The 15,761-nt window shown below is 44.5% G+C and overlaps 2 protein-coding genes across 2 annotated transcripts; one reads left to right on the forward strand and one right to left on the reverse strand.

Annotated features, from left to right (window-relative positions):
• Positions 1-150: 150 nt before the first annotated feature.
• Positions 151-7,105, reverse strand: LOC105394865 (5-methylcytosine rRNA methyltransferase nsun-4). Its single transcript, XM_048624135.1, has 10 exons — positions 6,936-7,105; positions 6,667-6,853; positions 6,208-6,448; positions 5,860-6,038; positions 5,447-5,575; positions 4,922-5,105; positions 3,981-4,101; positions 3,437-3,561; positions 2,434-2,571; positions 151-444 (listed from the first exon to the last, which is right to left on the reverse strand). The coding sequence occupies exons 1-10, from the start codon at positions 7,011-7,013 to the stop codon at positions 297-299; spliced, it is 1,530 nt and encodes a 509-aa protein (XP_048480092.1). The 5' UTR covers positions 7,014-7,105; the 3' UTR covers positions 151-296.
• A 311-nt stretch (positions 7,106-7,416) lies between these two features.
• On the forward strand, positions 7,417-15,761 carry LOC105394461. The gene is made up of 12 exons (XM_048625754.1): positions 7,417-7,552; positions 7,893-8,978; positions 9,589-9,772; positions 10,338-10,963; positions 11,309-11,440; positions 11,574-11,859; positions 12,570-12,672; positions 13,431-13,578; positions 13,917-14,026; positions 14,545-14,664; positions 15,035-15,152; positions 15,489-15,761. Exons 2-12 carry the CDS (start codon positions 8,014-8,016, stop codon positions 15,676-15,678), a joined length of 2,982 nt encoding a protein of 993 aa, XP_048481711.1. The 5' UTR covers positions 7,417-7,552; positions 7,893-8,013; the 3' UTR covers positions 15,679-15,761.

Genomic DNA, 15,761 nt, shown 5'->3' on the forward strand with positions numbered 1-15,761 from the left:
TGTATAATATTAATATTTTATTCTCAACTTAACAGCTACTATGTACAAACTTTTTTTTTACCAATAGTACTTTTACGTAGGTATAGTATAAGGCAGATAAATCTGACCCTTCTCAGAAGCATTGTTACTATGAGAGGGGGGTCAGGTTTCTCTTCACATGACCATACATAATATATGTAAGTAAGTACGTGAATACAGGTATGGCGTCAGATAAATCAACATTCATACCTCAACTTCAAGTTATTTTCACAAATTCATTCAACATACTAACCTCTTCACACAATTAAAACTATCAATCACTTAACTCTCACAAGCCTTGTGAAGTAGGTCGGTCCGAAGTTAGCTCCAACAGACGGGACGACCAGCTGTCCGTACTTGGGCTTGCTCGCGCCCGCGCCCAGGTTCAGAGTGGTCGAGAGGCAGGAGAGGGGAGCTGTGAGGTCCCTGCGGGGGAAAGAGATGGAGGGTTTAGTCGGTGGAGTAGTAAGCATAGCTTCAGGAATTGAAGTAGCAGTGGGCCGACCATATACAATATAACTTATTGACATAGGTATAACACTTTAGCGACCTCTACCAGCCAACCTTTCGGTGAATGGAATGTCTTATGGAATACTTACAAAGAGCCGATGTGGTAAACCACTTTTTAAGTGGAGACCTCGAACTGGTAAGCGTAGTAGATGGCGTCATTGAGCTAGTATTTTCTGTTAAGGAGTAATTTGGTGCTATTGTCCCTGGAACTTTTTCATAATATCTCACCTAACATGTGCAATGATCCCGTGTGTCTCGAAGGCCGCCTTCAGCGCCATGTGCACCACGCCGTCGTTCTGTATGGGGCTGAGCGTGCACGTGGAGTAGACCACTGCGCCACCGACCTCCACTAGCCAATCACAGCGCGACAGCGAATGACGGCTCGTGCGTTGTGATTGGAGAAAACTATGTATGCTGGAGCTAGGGACCAATCTAAGCGCGGCATATATTGCTGCGTATGCGACATGCTGCGCTTAGATTTGATGTGTCGTTGATGCGCTCTGCCGTTTGGTAGCTAGGTATTACGTACTGCTATATTATTACGTCTCAATACCTCTAGGTGAGAATCCGTAAGAGGCATAATTATACTATAATTATGCGCTAATCATTTATTCACAACTGTTTATTAACTCAAATGAATATCTCACCGAACATGTGCAATGATCCCGTGCGTCTCGAAGGCCGCCTTCAGCGCCATGTGCACCGCGCCGTCGTTCTGTATGGGGCTGAGCGTGCACGTAGAGTAGACCACTGCGCCACCGACCTGCACTAGCCAATCACTACAAGACAGCGAATGACGGATAGCGCGTTGTGATTGGCGCAAGCTATGTATGCCAAGGATATGAACCAATCTAAGCGCGACAGATAGGTATGCGACATGCCGCGCTTAGATTTGATGTGTCATTGATGCGCTTTGCCGTTCGTTCGGTAGATATTACCTACTGCTATATTACGTCTTAATCGGCATAATTAGTAAAATTATGCCCTTTTCATTCGTTCACAACTATTTATCAAGTCAAATTGTTATCTCACCTAACATGTGCAATAATCCCGTGTGTCTCGAAGGCCGCCTTCAGCGCCATGTGCACCACGCCGTCGTTCTGTATGGGGCTGAGCGTGCACGTAGAGTAGACCACTGCGCCGCCGACCTCCACTAGCCAATCACGACGCGAAAGCGAATGACGCATAGTGCGTTGTGATTGGTGCAAACTATGCATGCCGAGGTTAGGGTCCAATCTAAGCGCGGCATATATTGCTGTGTGTGTGACATGCCGCACTTACATTTGATGTGTCGTTGATGCGCTCTGCCGTTTGGTAGCTAGGTATTAGGTACTGCTATATTATTACGTCTCAATACCTCTAGGTGAGAATCCTTAAGAGGCATAATTATACTATAATTATGCGCTATTCATTTATTCACAACTGTTTATTAAGTCAAATGGATCACTCACCTAACATGTGCAATGATCCCGTGTGTCTCGAAAGCTGCTTTCAGTGCCATATGCACCACGCCGTCGTTTTGTATGGGGCTGAGCGTGCACGTAGAATAGACCACTGCGCCACCGACCTCCACTAGCCAATCACAACGCGGCATGACGGTGAATGACGGATAGTGCGTTGTGATTGGCGCAAACTATGCATGCCGAGGCTAGGGACCAATCTAAGCACCGCAGATACGTATTGGCCATAAAAGTAATAAACTAACGTTAGTATTGAAGCGTGTGCGAAATGCCACGCTTAGATTTGAAATGTCATTAATCACTTTGTCATTGATCTGCCGTTCCGTAGCTAGTACTGATAGGTATATTACGTCTCAATTTCTCAATCGATGAGAATCCGAAATCGCGGCGGCATATTATAATTATGCGCTTTTCATTCATTTACAACTGTTTATTAATATCTCACCTGACATGTGCAATGATCCCGTGTGTCTCGAAAGCTGCTTTCAGCGCCATGTGCACCACGCCGTCGTTCTGTATGGGGCTGAGCGTGCACGTAGAGTAGACCACTGCGCCACCGACTTTGACTAGGCGCAGGGCGTTTCTGTAAGTAAGTAAAGGTTATTTAAGAACATAAGCAAAAGCCGAGTAACTTATAACAAAGGGACAAAAATTACGGGCCACTGGTGTTCCTGGATACATTCATTTCATGAATGCTAGACGGGATTCGAACCCGTGGCCTTTGAACCTTGTTCTACCTGCCGATTCGTTCGGATTTAGACCCTAATAATATCTTAGGGAAAGCTATACAGGGCGATGCAAAAAGGGTATACTAAGCCGAAACCTACGATTCGCGAATTTTCACATTCTGATATCATTTCCACGCTTAGATTTAACATGCTGCACACGTAGGTATCGCCATAGTATACCCTTTTCGCTATACCCTATACAGATCGCGTACAGTAGCATGTTTTGTGAGTCACCACTGGACGTCCAGCAATAGACTGTTATAGGCTGCTGATGATAAATATGTTAAGTGTACGTCTACGGTCTTGTGAAGAGAAACCTAACCCCCCTCTCATAGTAAAAATGCTTCTGAGAGGTCCGATTTCTCTGCCTTGTACCTACATGAGTAGAGCGGCCTGCAGCTCGGGTATCCGGAGCCTCTCCTGGACGCGGTCGGCGCGGAACAGGTTGTTGTCCTCCGTGCCTTACGGCTTACTAAACAGCTGATTTCGTGCGTCCTTTTTGGATTTAGACCCTAATGATATGATGATGCTTTAGGAAAGCTATAGATCGCATCCAGTGGCGCGCTTTGGGAAACCTACGCTCAGAAGAGCGAGCACTGGGCGCAATGAGGACGAGACCATTATTTCTCACATCGCGCAGCCTCAAGAGCGAGCGCGACGGAGATCTTTTGTCTCGTCTTAGGCTGATGATGATGATAATAGTATATTAAGGGTACATACATGAGTAGAGCGGCCTGCAGCTCGGGTATCCTGAGCCTCTCCTTGACGCGGTCGGCGCGGAACAAGTTGTTGTCGTCCTCTGTGATGGAGTGACGGTCTGTCGTGCACGGCGCGTCCACTAAAATCTGCAATGTACAAGGAAAAAGTCAAGAGTATATCCCATTCCTTCCACGGGGAAAGACATCTGATACAAACAGAAATTACCCTTATTCGAATGTACCTAATAAGAGTTCTGTCAGATGTGTTGTGTTTTACCACCTGGAGTGTACAGGAAAAAAAGTGAAGAGTAGAAACATGTTTGGTTTTCCATAGAAACTTTGTTGCAAAAGCAGTAAGGCGAATGTGGTCTCCCTCAGGTGGTCATGGTAAACCACGTTTGTTTTACAGCTTTAAAAAATCGGTAGGTACATAAAAAAATCAATTCCTCATAGGTAGTTAAGAAAAACCTTCATCGACTGTTGAAAATTACATAAAAAAATTCTAAAGTTCAATAAAGTCTATGGACATAAAAAATATTTACTTCCGAGTTATAAAGTATAAGTACCTTGTCAAAACCCAAGTCGTCAGTGTATATTCTTCCGTCCTTTGTCGATATCGTCACTTGCTCACTCCACTTGTTGTTGGTGTCGAAGTCGATCAGGTAGTCCTTGAATATCCTTTTAATTCTGTAAACAAAAGAAGTTTTTTATAATTATCACCTACTACAGGTGATAGCACAGCTCTCTCAGCACAAGCTTGCTTGTGTTGGGGTCCACCAACCCGTACTTGGCCAGCGTGGTGGACTAGGCCTAAACCCTTCCTTCATTGGAAGGAGACCCGTGCCCCAGCAGTGGGGACGTGATGGGTCATGATGAAGTAGGTGATAGACAAACATAATTAGGTCAGACGGGGACCGACAGAGATCTAGCACTCAATAATTTTCGTTCACTCTAATTGACACTCTTCTTTCACCCACTAACACAGTGTCTAGCTCACAGCTACAGTTTCATTCACACTTATTTACTCACTCAATGCCACTCCCACTTACTATCTAGGTATGTAGGTAGTCATGTCATAACACATACCTATTAGTCCTAGACATCGAGCTATCATTAGCCACGAGTCTCGAGGGCAGTAGGGTCTGCAGCGCCAGTAGAGCCTTGCCGCCCGGCGCGCCGCCAGGTCCAACACAAGGTCGGACAGGGATAGTTTGACGGCTGTGCAATCACGGCTGTTCATATATTCTGATGTGACTGACACGATTGCTTCATTCACTCAATAAAAAGTGTCTTACTCATGGCTAGAGCTACATACCTACTTACACTGTAATTGTTAAATTTGCATTATTCACTCGAAAACACCGTGTGTATATCACGGCAAAAGTTTCGTTCTTAATATTCTTATTGCTATAAGTATTCACAAGTTGACTCAACCATTCATCAACTGTTATATTGGCGCAGTCACGTATTAAGTTAGCTTATAAAAGAAGTAATTTATAAAACATACCTATTAGTCCTAGACATCGAGCTATCATTAGCAACGAGTCTCGAGGGCAGTAGGGTCTGCAACGCCAGTAGAGCTTTGCCGCCCGGCGCGCCGCACAGGTCCAACACGCGGTCTGACGGGGACAGGCATAGAGCTAGGACCGAGAGCACGCTGCCGCAGTCTAACGGGTAGTAGTTGAACACACCTGGAACGTTTAACAGTGGGTTTAATATTGTTATAATATAATTGAGTATATCTCTATTGAAAAGCATGTAAATTAAATTTACAAAAATATAGTTAAGGACTAGAAATAATAAAATAAGCAGTCTTATCGCTAAGAGTGACCTCTTACAGGCAATCTTCCACAAAAGAATCAAAATCACAAGTCTTTTACTTAACGAACCCAGGACTCTCTGAACAACAGTCAAGATTACCAAGGTAACTGAAGGCTATCCTTCAGTTACCTCGCTTCCGTTGAGGGCTTTTATAGTTTTTATCTAATAAAATAATAGTTTCACTCAGTATTATGTACCTATGTAGCTTTACCTGTGGAGCATCTTTTAGGTTGTGGAAAGTCCGAGTAATCACTGTCCTTTTCATATGTGTACACTTTCAGGTTTTCAGGGAATGTGAACTCTGTCTCTGGCTCTATCGTCAGTGGAAAGTCCTTGCTTTCTGAAAAAAGTTTTGAATAACAATAGAGGTTTTCAGTCATGAACTAATTTGAACTCAATGATATTATGAAGATATTTTAAGCAAGCAATAGACAACAATATTTTTAAGATTTTAGGTGCAAAAGTATCTACCAGGAGAGTGCATGCATTTTTAAAACTAGGCGCTATAATATAAGCATGTAAAGATGGGTTCATATTTGTATAATTTCTCTATATCAGATCTGTGTCCAATGCAATATTTCGAGCTAACATCAATTCCATCCATGTTATTTTAATAATACTCACTATTATAATAAGAGTAGTACAGTGACTCCGGGATCCACTCGTCCATGCCCTTGAGCTGTGTGGCCGGTATGTACTGGTACAGAGACTCGGCTGTCACACCCATACTCGGGTCTATGATGCGGGATGTGTCTATCTCTGCTTGTGCTAGGGACTGCTCCAGGGTTTGTGCTCGCACTTCACTGAAATTATAGGTGTTGATTAATTAATATAAGACTGTGGCAGTGGAACTTAACATTTTAACCACACTGAAATAATCAACAAAGTTTTGGGCCACAGCATTATTTGTGCAACAAACTTTTAGCCATACTGAAATATTTAAGAGAAATTACACATGAAAAAACCACCTACGTCTTTTGTTCCGCTTCCACAAGCACATCACTATCTCTCTGCAGTGTCATGTCTTTAGTCTGTAGTCTTTCAGGAATCTGGTCACCCTGCGGGTATATGCTAGATATTTCGTCAGTTTGGAGTCGAGACGTGAAGTCTTCCATTCTTGTGTTTGAGTTCTCTTTTGTGTTGGACTCGGCTGGTTTGTATTGTGTGTGGAACTCTTGCTGCACCGACATCAGCTGTTTTAGACAGTGTGCACCTGGAAAACATTAATTTAATTCTGTTGTTTAAAGTACAAACAACATGAATAGTAAACTAATTAAATCTTTAGGAAAATAATAAAGGGTTGTAAATTTGAGTGTGAGTATATTTAGTCAATGAATGTATCTTGGGTTTTGTTGTTAGTTGTTTTTACTTTATTTAGGTTAAAGTGTTAATATTATTAATTTTGAGTATTTCAGCTAGTACGATACATACCTCGGCTATGTAGTAGCTCGATAGTTTCCTCAGTATCTCCGTAGTTATTGACTACAGCCACATACTTCGACCGGCGCTGTAAAGCTTCTTTCATGGGGACCCACTGCTTGCCGAACACTGAGCTGTAGAACTCATCAAAGTGGTTCATAGCCTTATGTTTTGGGCTCGTTTTCCTTTTCAGTTTTGCCTGACAAGAAAGAGAAAATCATGACAAAAATAGGACTTTACAATTTTTAGAAAATATAATGGAAACAAGTGAGAAAACATACCCAGTGAGTTTTATGTCTATATCTTTCAAAGCGCAATAATATCGATGATGTCTTGCAAAAGTTTGATACCGAAAACATTTTAAAATTCAAGAGAAAAATGCAAAGTAAATGAAAATTCTAAAGTTTGTAGGTTATAAATAAAATAAACACTCGGCGACTTATTTTGGATGTCATCTGTCATCTGTCAAACACTTAGAATAAGAGTCACAAAGTCCTTGATAAGAGTATAGGAACGTTTATTCTGAGGAAACAACACTACGTTACTATTTTGATTTTGATTGAATAAGTTATCGGGATTCCATCGAGTCTTTCGCTTAGCTTAAAAGGCATCTCTATATAAAATTTGTACGAGATAGGCATTTTCTTTTAAAGTTAAGCATTTACATTATTTCTTAAATTTTTACATATATAACTTAACTTTGTAACGCAGCTCAAGAAAGTGACAAAACATAGCTTTTTCTCTCTTCTTCCTGTGCGCGCGAACACGAAATACTTCGAATTCCACAAAAGTATTGATTTGTTTACAAGTGGCGAAGGGAAGACAAGTGGCATAATTTTCACGTATTTACTGGTATTTCCATGCTATAGATATATGCAGCAACCTTGTCAAAACGATGGTAAGATAGCGGCCAGTGTTAATTGCATAGTTCCGTGTCGGTGCTTTATCTTTGGCCCGTGCCAGCTGCTGCGCGCCCCGAGCGAACTTTGAAGGAGTTTACAGCTTTATTATAGGTTCGGCTGCCCGAGTTGTTTTATCGATTGAGCTCCTCTTGACGCCTGTTGCCCTGGTAAATCTTTAAGCACACAACTGCCGATAGGAATCTACTTAAAATGCGCAGCCGATCCCCGAACTGTGTCACGGGAGGTATTATAGATTTCTGTTGCATGCGAGCACTTCATAAAAGATTTTTTTGGCGTAGTATTTTCAGTAATAATCCGTATGTTTATGTGTTTAAGGTCCAGCGATGTCGTGGCAATGGATAACTCATTGATCGTGTATTGAGGGAGTGTTGACGGAAGCCCTGTCTTTAGTCATGTATGGGATGTTGGTTGTGCATTGTGTGGGCAACTTGGAGGCATGGAGGGAAGGGGGGTGGCGCACCTCGACACAGTGAGGGCGCTGCACCAGACCGTGGTCTCGCTACGGACCGCTCTGGAAGTGTCCAAGAATGAACTGAAAGTGCTAAAAGAAAAATACCAAAAACACTCCGAGTGCATTGACTTTACGGACATAATTGAAAAGTTGACTCTAGAAAACCATATTCTGAGACGACGAATCATTGATTCGGGTGGCAACGAAAGTGATGGCTCTAAAACTGCACAGAATATCCAGTTGCAAGTGACTTACAGTCCCCGTTCGCAAGGCAGGGACTCTGCCAGTGAAATAGTTATAAAAACAGAAACTCCAGATATTAATAGTGAATTTATAGAAGTTAGGGAATCGGTTTCAGCTACGTCTGAAGAAGAGGAGGAGCAGCCATACTGTCCAACTGATGACCAGCTCGATGGCAGTTTCGTTGGAGAATTGCATCCTGAAATTGAAAGTCCATTGGCCTCTTCATCACCTCACAACGAGTCCCCTGTAGACGAACCTTGCAGTCAGGTAAGAATTTCCAAACATGAAACAAATGCTGCTGGCGAAAGCTACAAAACTAAACTAGAACTTCTATCTAAGTTTGATGTTCGAATAAAAGTCCGAACTATCAAAGAAGGAACAGTATCCTCAGACACAACAACCGAGTCTGATTCTTCAGCAGAAGAACAAAGGAAGAAATCAGAAAAGGACAAGCCAAAAACTGTAATAGAAGAGCAGGTACAGCATATTGGTAAAGTAGAAGACTCGAGCAACTTGAGAGTTGAATCTGTGACTTCAGAGAGGTTCAAGATGGCATTTCCGAACGAAGGTGAGAGTAAAGGCAAGGGAGACAAGTTTGATGTGCAGGTGAAGATCACGTCTGAAGAGAACTTGGTGGTGAAGGAAGGATTTGATGAGAAGAAGGGGAAAGATCCGCTTAACCTGGATGTGGATGACTTGAGTTTCAGGTATGTTTGATTTACTTAACTATAACAAGCTGAGCTTTTGTTTATGGAAGAGATTTTTATTCCTTATTAAATTACAAAACTGTGTGAATGCAATTCTGTTTCACCTGATAGTGTAACTGACAGTAAGGCCCTGCACACATGGTGTAACGCAACTGCAATGAAACTGCAACTCCTAGTTAATTTTGAGTTTCATTTGAGTTAATGACATAGATGCCTTTGAGACCTTTGAAACCTGTTTCAACTCAAAATTAACTAATAGTTGCAGTTTAGTAGCAGTTGCGTTTCACCACATGTGCTGGGCCTAAGGCTCCCAAAATTAATGAATAAAAATAAGGCAGTGCCATCTTCTAACCATTAGTCTTATGAAAAAATAGACCTACCTGCACAAGCACTCCTTTGGTAAACATTGTGTATATTCTCCTATGCATATGTCTTCAAATTATCAAGATTAATTAACACCTAGATTCTTGATGTGTGTCCTAAGTGCATTGTACTCAAAAACGGCTTTACGGTTCGCTGTCACTTGCCTGCCTGATTCCCCTTCGGAGATTAGGTACAGTCGAGCATATGTGTGTATGTATGCTAATACCCTCCCCATCCACATCCGCAGATCAATGTCCGAAGGCGACAACTCGGTCTTCTCCGAGACCAACTCTCCCGAACTAGAGGCGCGCGGGGGTGCGGGGGGCGCGGGGGAGGGGGAGGGGCCGGGCAGCGGCACCGAGTCTGAAGAAGTGGACGATATAGAGCTGATCTTCACTACTGATGAGTCGAAGGATATGAGCCATTTGCAGGTGGGTGCTGGTTGTTTTAATTCAGAAGTGTAGACACGGCTTTACAATTTTAGGTAATCACGTGGCCAAATGGGCTTGGCTAACTCATTTGTCGTCTTTGTCTTTTGTATGGAAATGTGGGACAAAGAGGGCGCTTTGCTACGTCGTTTCCCCGAATGAGGTATAGTTACACGAAAGTTATAAGTAGAGTACTACTTCCCGTACGATACGGGTTTTACCTAGTGTAGGGGACATCGATAATATCTACCTGTTAATTCTCCACCGTAAATATTATACATCACTATCATTTAATTTTACTTGTAATGTTTATTGTTTTTTATCTGGTGTTAATAAATGCTTTTTAATTTTTCATTCATTTTCAATTTTAGGCCATAAGTTATAGTGTTCAGTTTAAGTTTTTTGGTGAGGTAACGGACTTACTTGATAGAAAAGTGTGATGAGTTCATTTTATAAATATGTTATAATTAAAACTAAAATCGTTTATTTATATAGGTACCTACAGTCATATAAAGTGTAACTACCTACCAAAGAACCCTCAAATAAACCTCAAACCTCAAATTTCCAGGAGGACCTCGTCTCAATCCGGGAGGGCGAGCCCTGGAGTCCCTCCCACGTGTCAACCACCCACTCCACCCCGGTCCTGATCAAGTTCCACACCCTGGACCCAGACGCTCACCCCGGGGCAGAGACCACAGACAACGCGGAGAACGAAAACCAGGAGAACACCAGCCTCCAAGGAGCTATAGCTGACTCCTCATTAAGAATGAAAAGAGTGTCTTTACCCAATGATAAAGAAATCAGGAATATAAAACAGTCCGGCTTGGGGAAAAGCTTAGACTTACCCGGGAGGGGTATACTCAAAACTGGGTATAACAAGTCGGATAACACCCTGTATAGGCGAAGCCCGAATACGAGTAATAGACGACTGGATAGCGTGGATAGTCTCACGTGTGAATATAATAGGAATATGAGCATGGATAATACGAAGTCTTCAAGCTTTGAGCTCGGGTCTAGCATGGATATGCTTCAAAGAGAGGAGAGTGTGGATAGCTTCCATAGGCCGAGTCGCCTCGGGTACAGGTACTCGATGTTTCCTGCCACGGATATATCCAAGTGTGGTATATCGGAGGATGACTTGTCCGCCAATTTGCAAGTGCGACGCAATACTTGCCCTAATCCGTTTCAATACAGGTGAGTTTTATTTGGTTTATTATTTATGTAAGTAACCTATCTTTGTCAATTTATCGGGCTCTTAGCCCAATATATTTCGAATCCGTCCGTCAGCAACACATTGATTGCTCCGGAACAGATCATCCAGGAAGCGCCTACTATGAAACCCAACGCTTCGTTCCAAAACGATAATTTACGCATTTTAATTAGTTATCTGCATACAACTTCAGTCATGTGGATGCTAGAGGCGCTGTTGTTTTGTATCTATGAGACAAAACAACGAAGAGAGAATCCTCAAATCATACGCAAGATTTTCGGTTATCCAAATTTACGAGTATTAAATAATTCTCCTACTCTCCCTTACAGGCCCCTCCAGCCCTCTACCCAGCGCGCGGGCCCGCTGAAGGCGCGGCGGCGGCGCGAGGCGGCCGCGCAGACCGCCGTGTGCGCCCTGCCGCCGCGCTGCCGCTCCGACGAGCACCTCGCGCTGCAGGTACTGTGACCCCTACTGCTCACACAATACAGGCCACTATGCCGCGCAGACCGCCGTGTGCGCCCTGCCGCCGCGCTGCCGCTCCGACGAGCACCTCGCGCTGCAGGTACTGTGACCCCTACTGCTCACACAATACAGGCCACTATGCCGCGCAGACCGCCGTGTGCGCCCTGCCGCCGCGCTGCCGCTCCGACGAACACCTCGCGCTGCAGGTACTGTGACCCCTACTGCTCACACAATACAGGCCACTATGCCGCGCAGACCGCCGTGTGTGCCCTGCCGCCGCGCTGCCGCTCCGACGAACACCTCGCGCTGCAGGTACTGTGACCCCTACTGCTCACACAATACAGGCCACTATGCCGCGCAGACCGCCGTGTGTGCCCTGCCGCCGCGCTGCCGCTCCGACGAACACCTCGCGCTGCAGGTACTTCGCATTATGTTGTTGTTATCGTATGGTACCCCGGTGGTACAGAGGGCCTTCACGAGAGTGCGCCACGGCGTCCTTTCCTCAGCAACCGCCCGGCCTCTGACCAGCTCAAGCCTTGCGCTCTCAGCTTGGTGTTCGCCATATGTGCAAGAGGCGACCGCGACTTCGCATTATCTTGAGCAGGAAAAAGCCGATTGAGAAAAGAGCAAACATGATTGAATAATTTACTGCAAACCATAGAGATTCGGTAATTTTTTGTACAGTCACGGTATTGGATTACAGGTGAGATTGTGAAATAGCCCTTATCTAAAATTAAGGAAACGTATTTAGTAGCCTGTCAAACGTAATTTTGTACTAACACAAAATGTATTTAAAATTTCATACAATTTAAATACGTTTGTTTAATTTCAATTTTAAATCTCATTTAAAGTTTTCTTTCTATGTTATAGTTTCAGTCCATGAGTCAGTTGTTCCTACTTAAGCTTAGAAACGCAGCTGTTCCTCAGTTTTAAAATCTGCTTTAGCAAATTGTATTGAAACGTGTTTTACTTATGGTGTTTTATGTCACCGAACATAACGTAACGTAAAGGGATCGTAAACGTATCACCTTTCACCTTGTCGTAAAACAGGCGTCAACCTTACGTAAGCACTTCACGGATAGGATTAACTTCCATCTTGTATTAACTATAAATATCAATCCATTCCAGTTCCCCGTGCGGCCGGAGCGGTCCCCGATGCCGCGGCTGCCGCAGCGTATGGCTGTTCCTCCACGCCCCGACCCGCCGCGCCGCCAGCTGCTTAGCGACCTCGGTAACTATAGCATATACCTAATTATAATACATTACTTATATAAAAATAAGTCGGGTTTCTTTCCTGAAGAGAAACGACGACGACGTTCGAGAACGGCTGAACCGATATTGCAAATTTTGGTATTGAAATACTCGCGGAAGTCCAGGGCAGGTTTAAACAGGTAACAAGGGTAGGGTAGGATAGGGTAGGTTAGGTTAAGGACTATCTATGTATATTTCATAAATGTAAAAATTGATTCCACCATTGACATACTCGTATTATCAACCAATAAAACAATCCTATACTTATAGGCATTTGCAAATATCTGGCAAGGCGTTATAACGACGGGACGGTGAGGTCACGTGACTCGTTGTGTGGGTTTTTTTAATGGAATCCCCACAAGCGTCGTGCCAGGCTCGACGCAAAATCCTCCATCTTGTCCTTGAGCTGTCGCACTCAGAAAACAACTAACCTAAAATCTACAGATTTCACATCGATAGTACCCAACAACAACTAACCCTAAATCCACACCTACAGGTTTCACATCGACAGTACCCAACAAAAACTAACCCGAAATCCACACCTGCAGGTTTCACATCAATGCTACCAGAGCTCTCGCGCCCAACAACAACTAACCCAGAACCCACCTGCAGGGTTCACATCGATGATCCCGATGAGCTGTCGCGCTCAAAAAAACAACTTACTTAAAATCCATACTTACAAGTTCCACATCGATACTACCCACTCAACAACAACTAACCCCAAATCTTGTCTTACAGGTTTCACATCGATGGTGCCTGAGCTCTCTCGCTCGGCGGACCCGGTGTGGGCGGCCGGCCAGCGCTGCGCCTGCGCGGACCAGGCGCACGCCGCCGCCGCCGCCGCCGCCGCAGCCGCCGCCGTTGCTCATAATGCTAACGACGCCAGGTAAGGCCTATTTTTGAAAATTTAGGATGTGCGTTTATAACGGAAGGTCGTCGTTGTATATATGTAAATAAAACTTTGCTGATAAAAAGCATATAAGCCAAGAAGGTGAAGAGGGGGTAACTCAGGGTGCCATTCTACATTATTTTTGTTGTCTTGTTGGTTATTGTTCTATCGCACTCGAATCGAAGGCATTTCAATACGTACTCCCTCTAATGTAACTGTCGTCATTTTTATAAAATATGGTTTCTTTAGTTCTGGAACCTTTTTGCATACCCTCCATTCACTCCTAAGCTTACACTCCCAAAGATTTGATCAACAATTTTAACGTAAATCTCCAGGTACCCAGCTGTTCCAGGCCCGTCCCGCGCCCCTCACCGCTCGCCGCTCGTCAGCGGGGACCGCGGCAACGACTGGGCCCCGCGCAACCATATCCCGAGCTTCAGACGAGGTCAATACTATAAGTGATCATTTCTGCGAACAATTTTTACCAGCTAGGTTATAGGTTATGGCAGTCTCGCGGTATTATTAGCTAAAGCTGTTCTTGAACCTGCTGGAACTTTTAAGCCGAACGGCTTTTCATACATAGTGCATAGTTTGCGGTGGACGCACGAAAATGTATGAAAGTGTATGTATGAAAAACTGCCTCAACTATGCGAAATAACGTAGTTTAGCCGGCTGTGGACGTTCTGCTTTAGCGTTTGCTGCTTTGAATAACAGTAACGCTGTAACATTCGACTGAGAGTGGGCATAAAGTTATATAACGATTACTAATTATTTATTGTTTTCATGTGAGAATTTAGAGGTAATAATAATTAAAAATATCCCATTGGTAACTCAGACACAATAGATTTTTTACTGTCCCTAATCTCGGGATGTGAGAGATTGAAGCTTTTTCAGAATAGGTTCAAATTAAGAACAATTATGGTAGAAATAAATTACAACAAGTAATCTATTAAATTCCGGCAGAATCCCGGCTGTGGCGAGGCTCGCTGCCGGACGTGCGTTCAGAAGACACGGACTCGCTGCTCGAGGAGACCGACGCCTACCTGCGCCGCTCCGCCGACAACCTGCGCAGCTGCTCCGAACGTGAGTACCTACCAACCTGCGCACCTGCTCCTAAGTGATCATGTATAATGACATAAGCAGCGTGGACATAGGCCCTGGGACACCGGCTAGTAGATAGGAGATGGACGCATTAACCTTGGACCTGCGCCGCTTCGTCTTGTATGTAAGTCACTGACATCAGCCAGGCCCGATCCCCGTCATAAAACGTTGATTATATCGAAGGGAGTATAGCCTTTTTCGCGACAGATTTTTAAAACTAAGGCTGAAAAGATTGTAGATTAAGTATTATTAAGTACCCCTATACTCTATGCAATTTGAAGGTACGTCAGCAGTGCGTTACGTTTCTCTTCCGTATGAAACAGTATTAATGTGTAACGACTTTACATTACAGACGACTACATGGGCAACCTGGGCACCCCCTACATCCCGGCGGCGCCGCGACAACTGCGCCTCGGCCACGCGGTCAAGGTCATCACGCCGCTCGGCCGCCTCGCCGTGGGCCGCGTGCGGTCAGTACACACACACACACACACACACACACACACACACACACGCGCGCGCAAACACACATACTCACAACATAAACACATATCACGTCATGTCATGTATATGAGCGCAAAACAGCGGACATGGCAGTAATCGGGCATTGCTGAATATTTTTACCCAACGGCCGAAGGAGGAGGGCAATGTTAGGCCTATTTCTGATCGAATTCCTCGGGACTATGGGTGCTCCTACCTCTTATCGTGTATAAGGTTCAGTTGTAACGTCAATCACACCGGCTCCGTTTCATAAACAGTTGCCTAACTTGCCACTGATTTTAACCTACATCCATCTCTCCCCACAGCTACGTCGGCCTAGCCGGGCCATCCTCTGCAGACCTCTCCATCATGATCGGCCTGGTCTTCCCCCTCGATGTATACCCGTGGCTGTCCCGAGCCGACCCCGCCCCCGCGCGCCGCTACTTCCCCTCCCCGCCCCGCCACGCCGCGTTACTGCTGCCCTTCAACAAGTGCGTCATGGCGTGGGCCAACTGAAGGTACTGGGGTAGGGACGGATAAGCTGCCTAAGGCGGAACTTTCCTAAACTACCCCTTCTAAATTACTCGACGAACAAAACG

This window comes from Plutella xylostella, chromosome 3, assembly GCF_932276165.1.
Source record: "Plutella xylostella chromosome 3, ilPluXylo3.1, whole genome shotgun sequence".
NCBI classification, from domain to species: Eukaryota; Metazoa; Arthropoda; class Insecta; order Lepidoptera; family Plutellidae; genus Plutella; species Plutella xylostella.

Bases quoted from the DNA above. Each gene is read 5' to 3' on its own strand.
- LOC105394865 (XM_048624135.1), bottom strand. From the start codon at position 7,013: ATGTTTTCGGTATCAAACTTTTGCAAGACATCATCGATATTATTGCGC. The intron at 6,449-6,666 runs GTATGTATCGTA...AATGTTTTCCAG, and splicing joins CGAGCTACTACATAGCCGAG to GTGCACACTGTCTAAAACAG. The intron at 3,562-3,980 runs GTACTTATACTT...TGTACATTGCAG, and splicing joins ACGACTTGGGTTTTGACAAG to ATTTTAGTGGACGCGCCGTG.
- LOC105394461 (XM_048625754.1), top strand. From the start codon at position 8,014: ATGGAGGGAAGGGGGGTGGCGCACCTCGACACAGTGAGGGCGCTGCAC. The intron at 9,773-10,337 runs GTGGGTGCTGGT...TCAAATTTCCAG, and splicing joins AGGATATGAGCCATTTGCAG to GAGGACCTCGTCTCAATCCG. The intron at 11,860-12,569 runs GTACTTCGCATT...AATCCATTCCAG, and splicing joins ACGAACACCTCGCGCTGCAG to TTCCCCGTGCGGCCGGAGCG.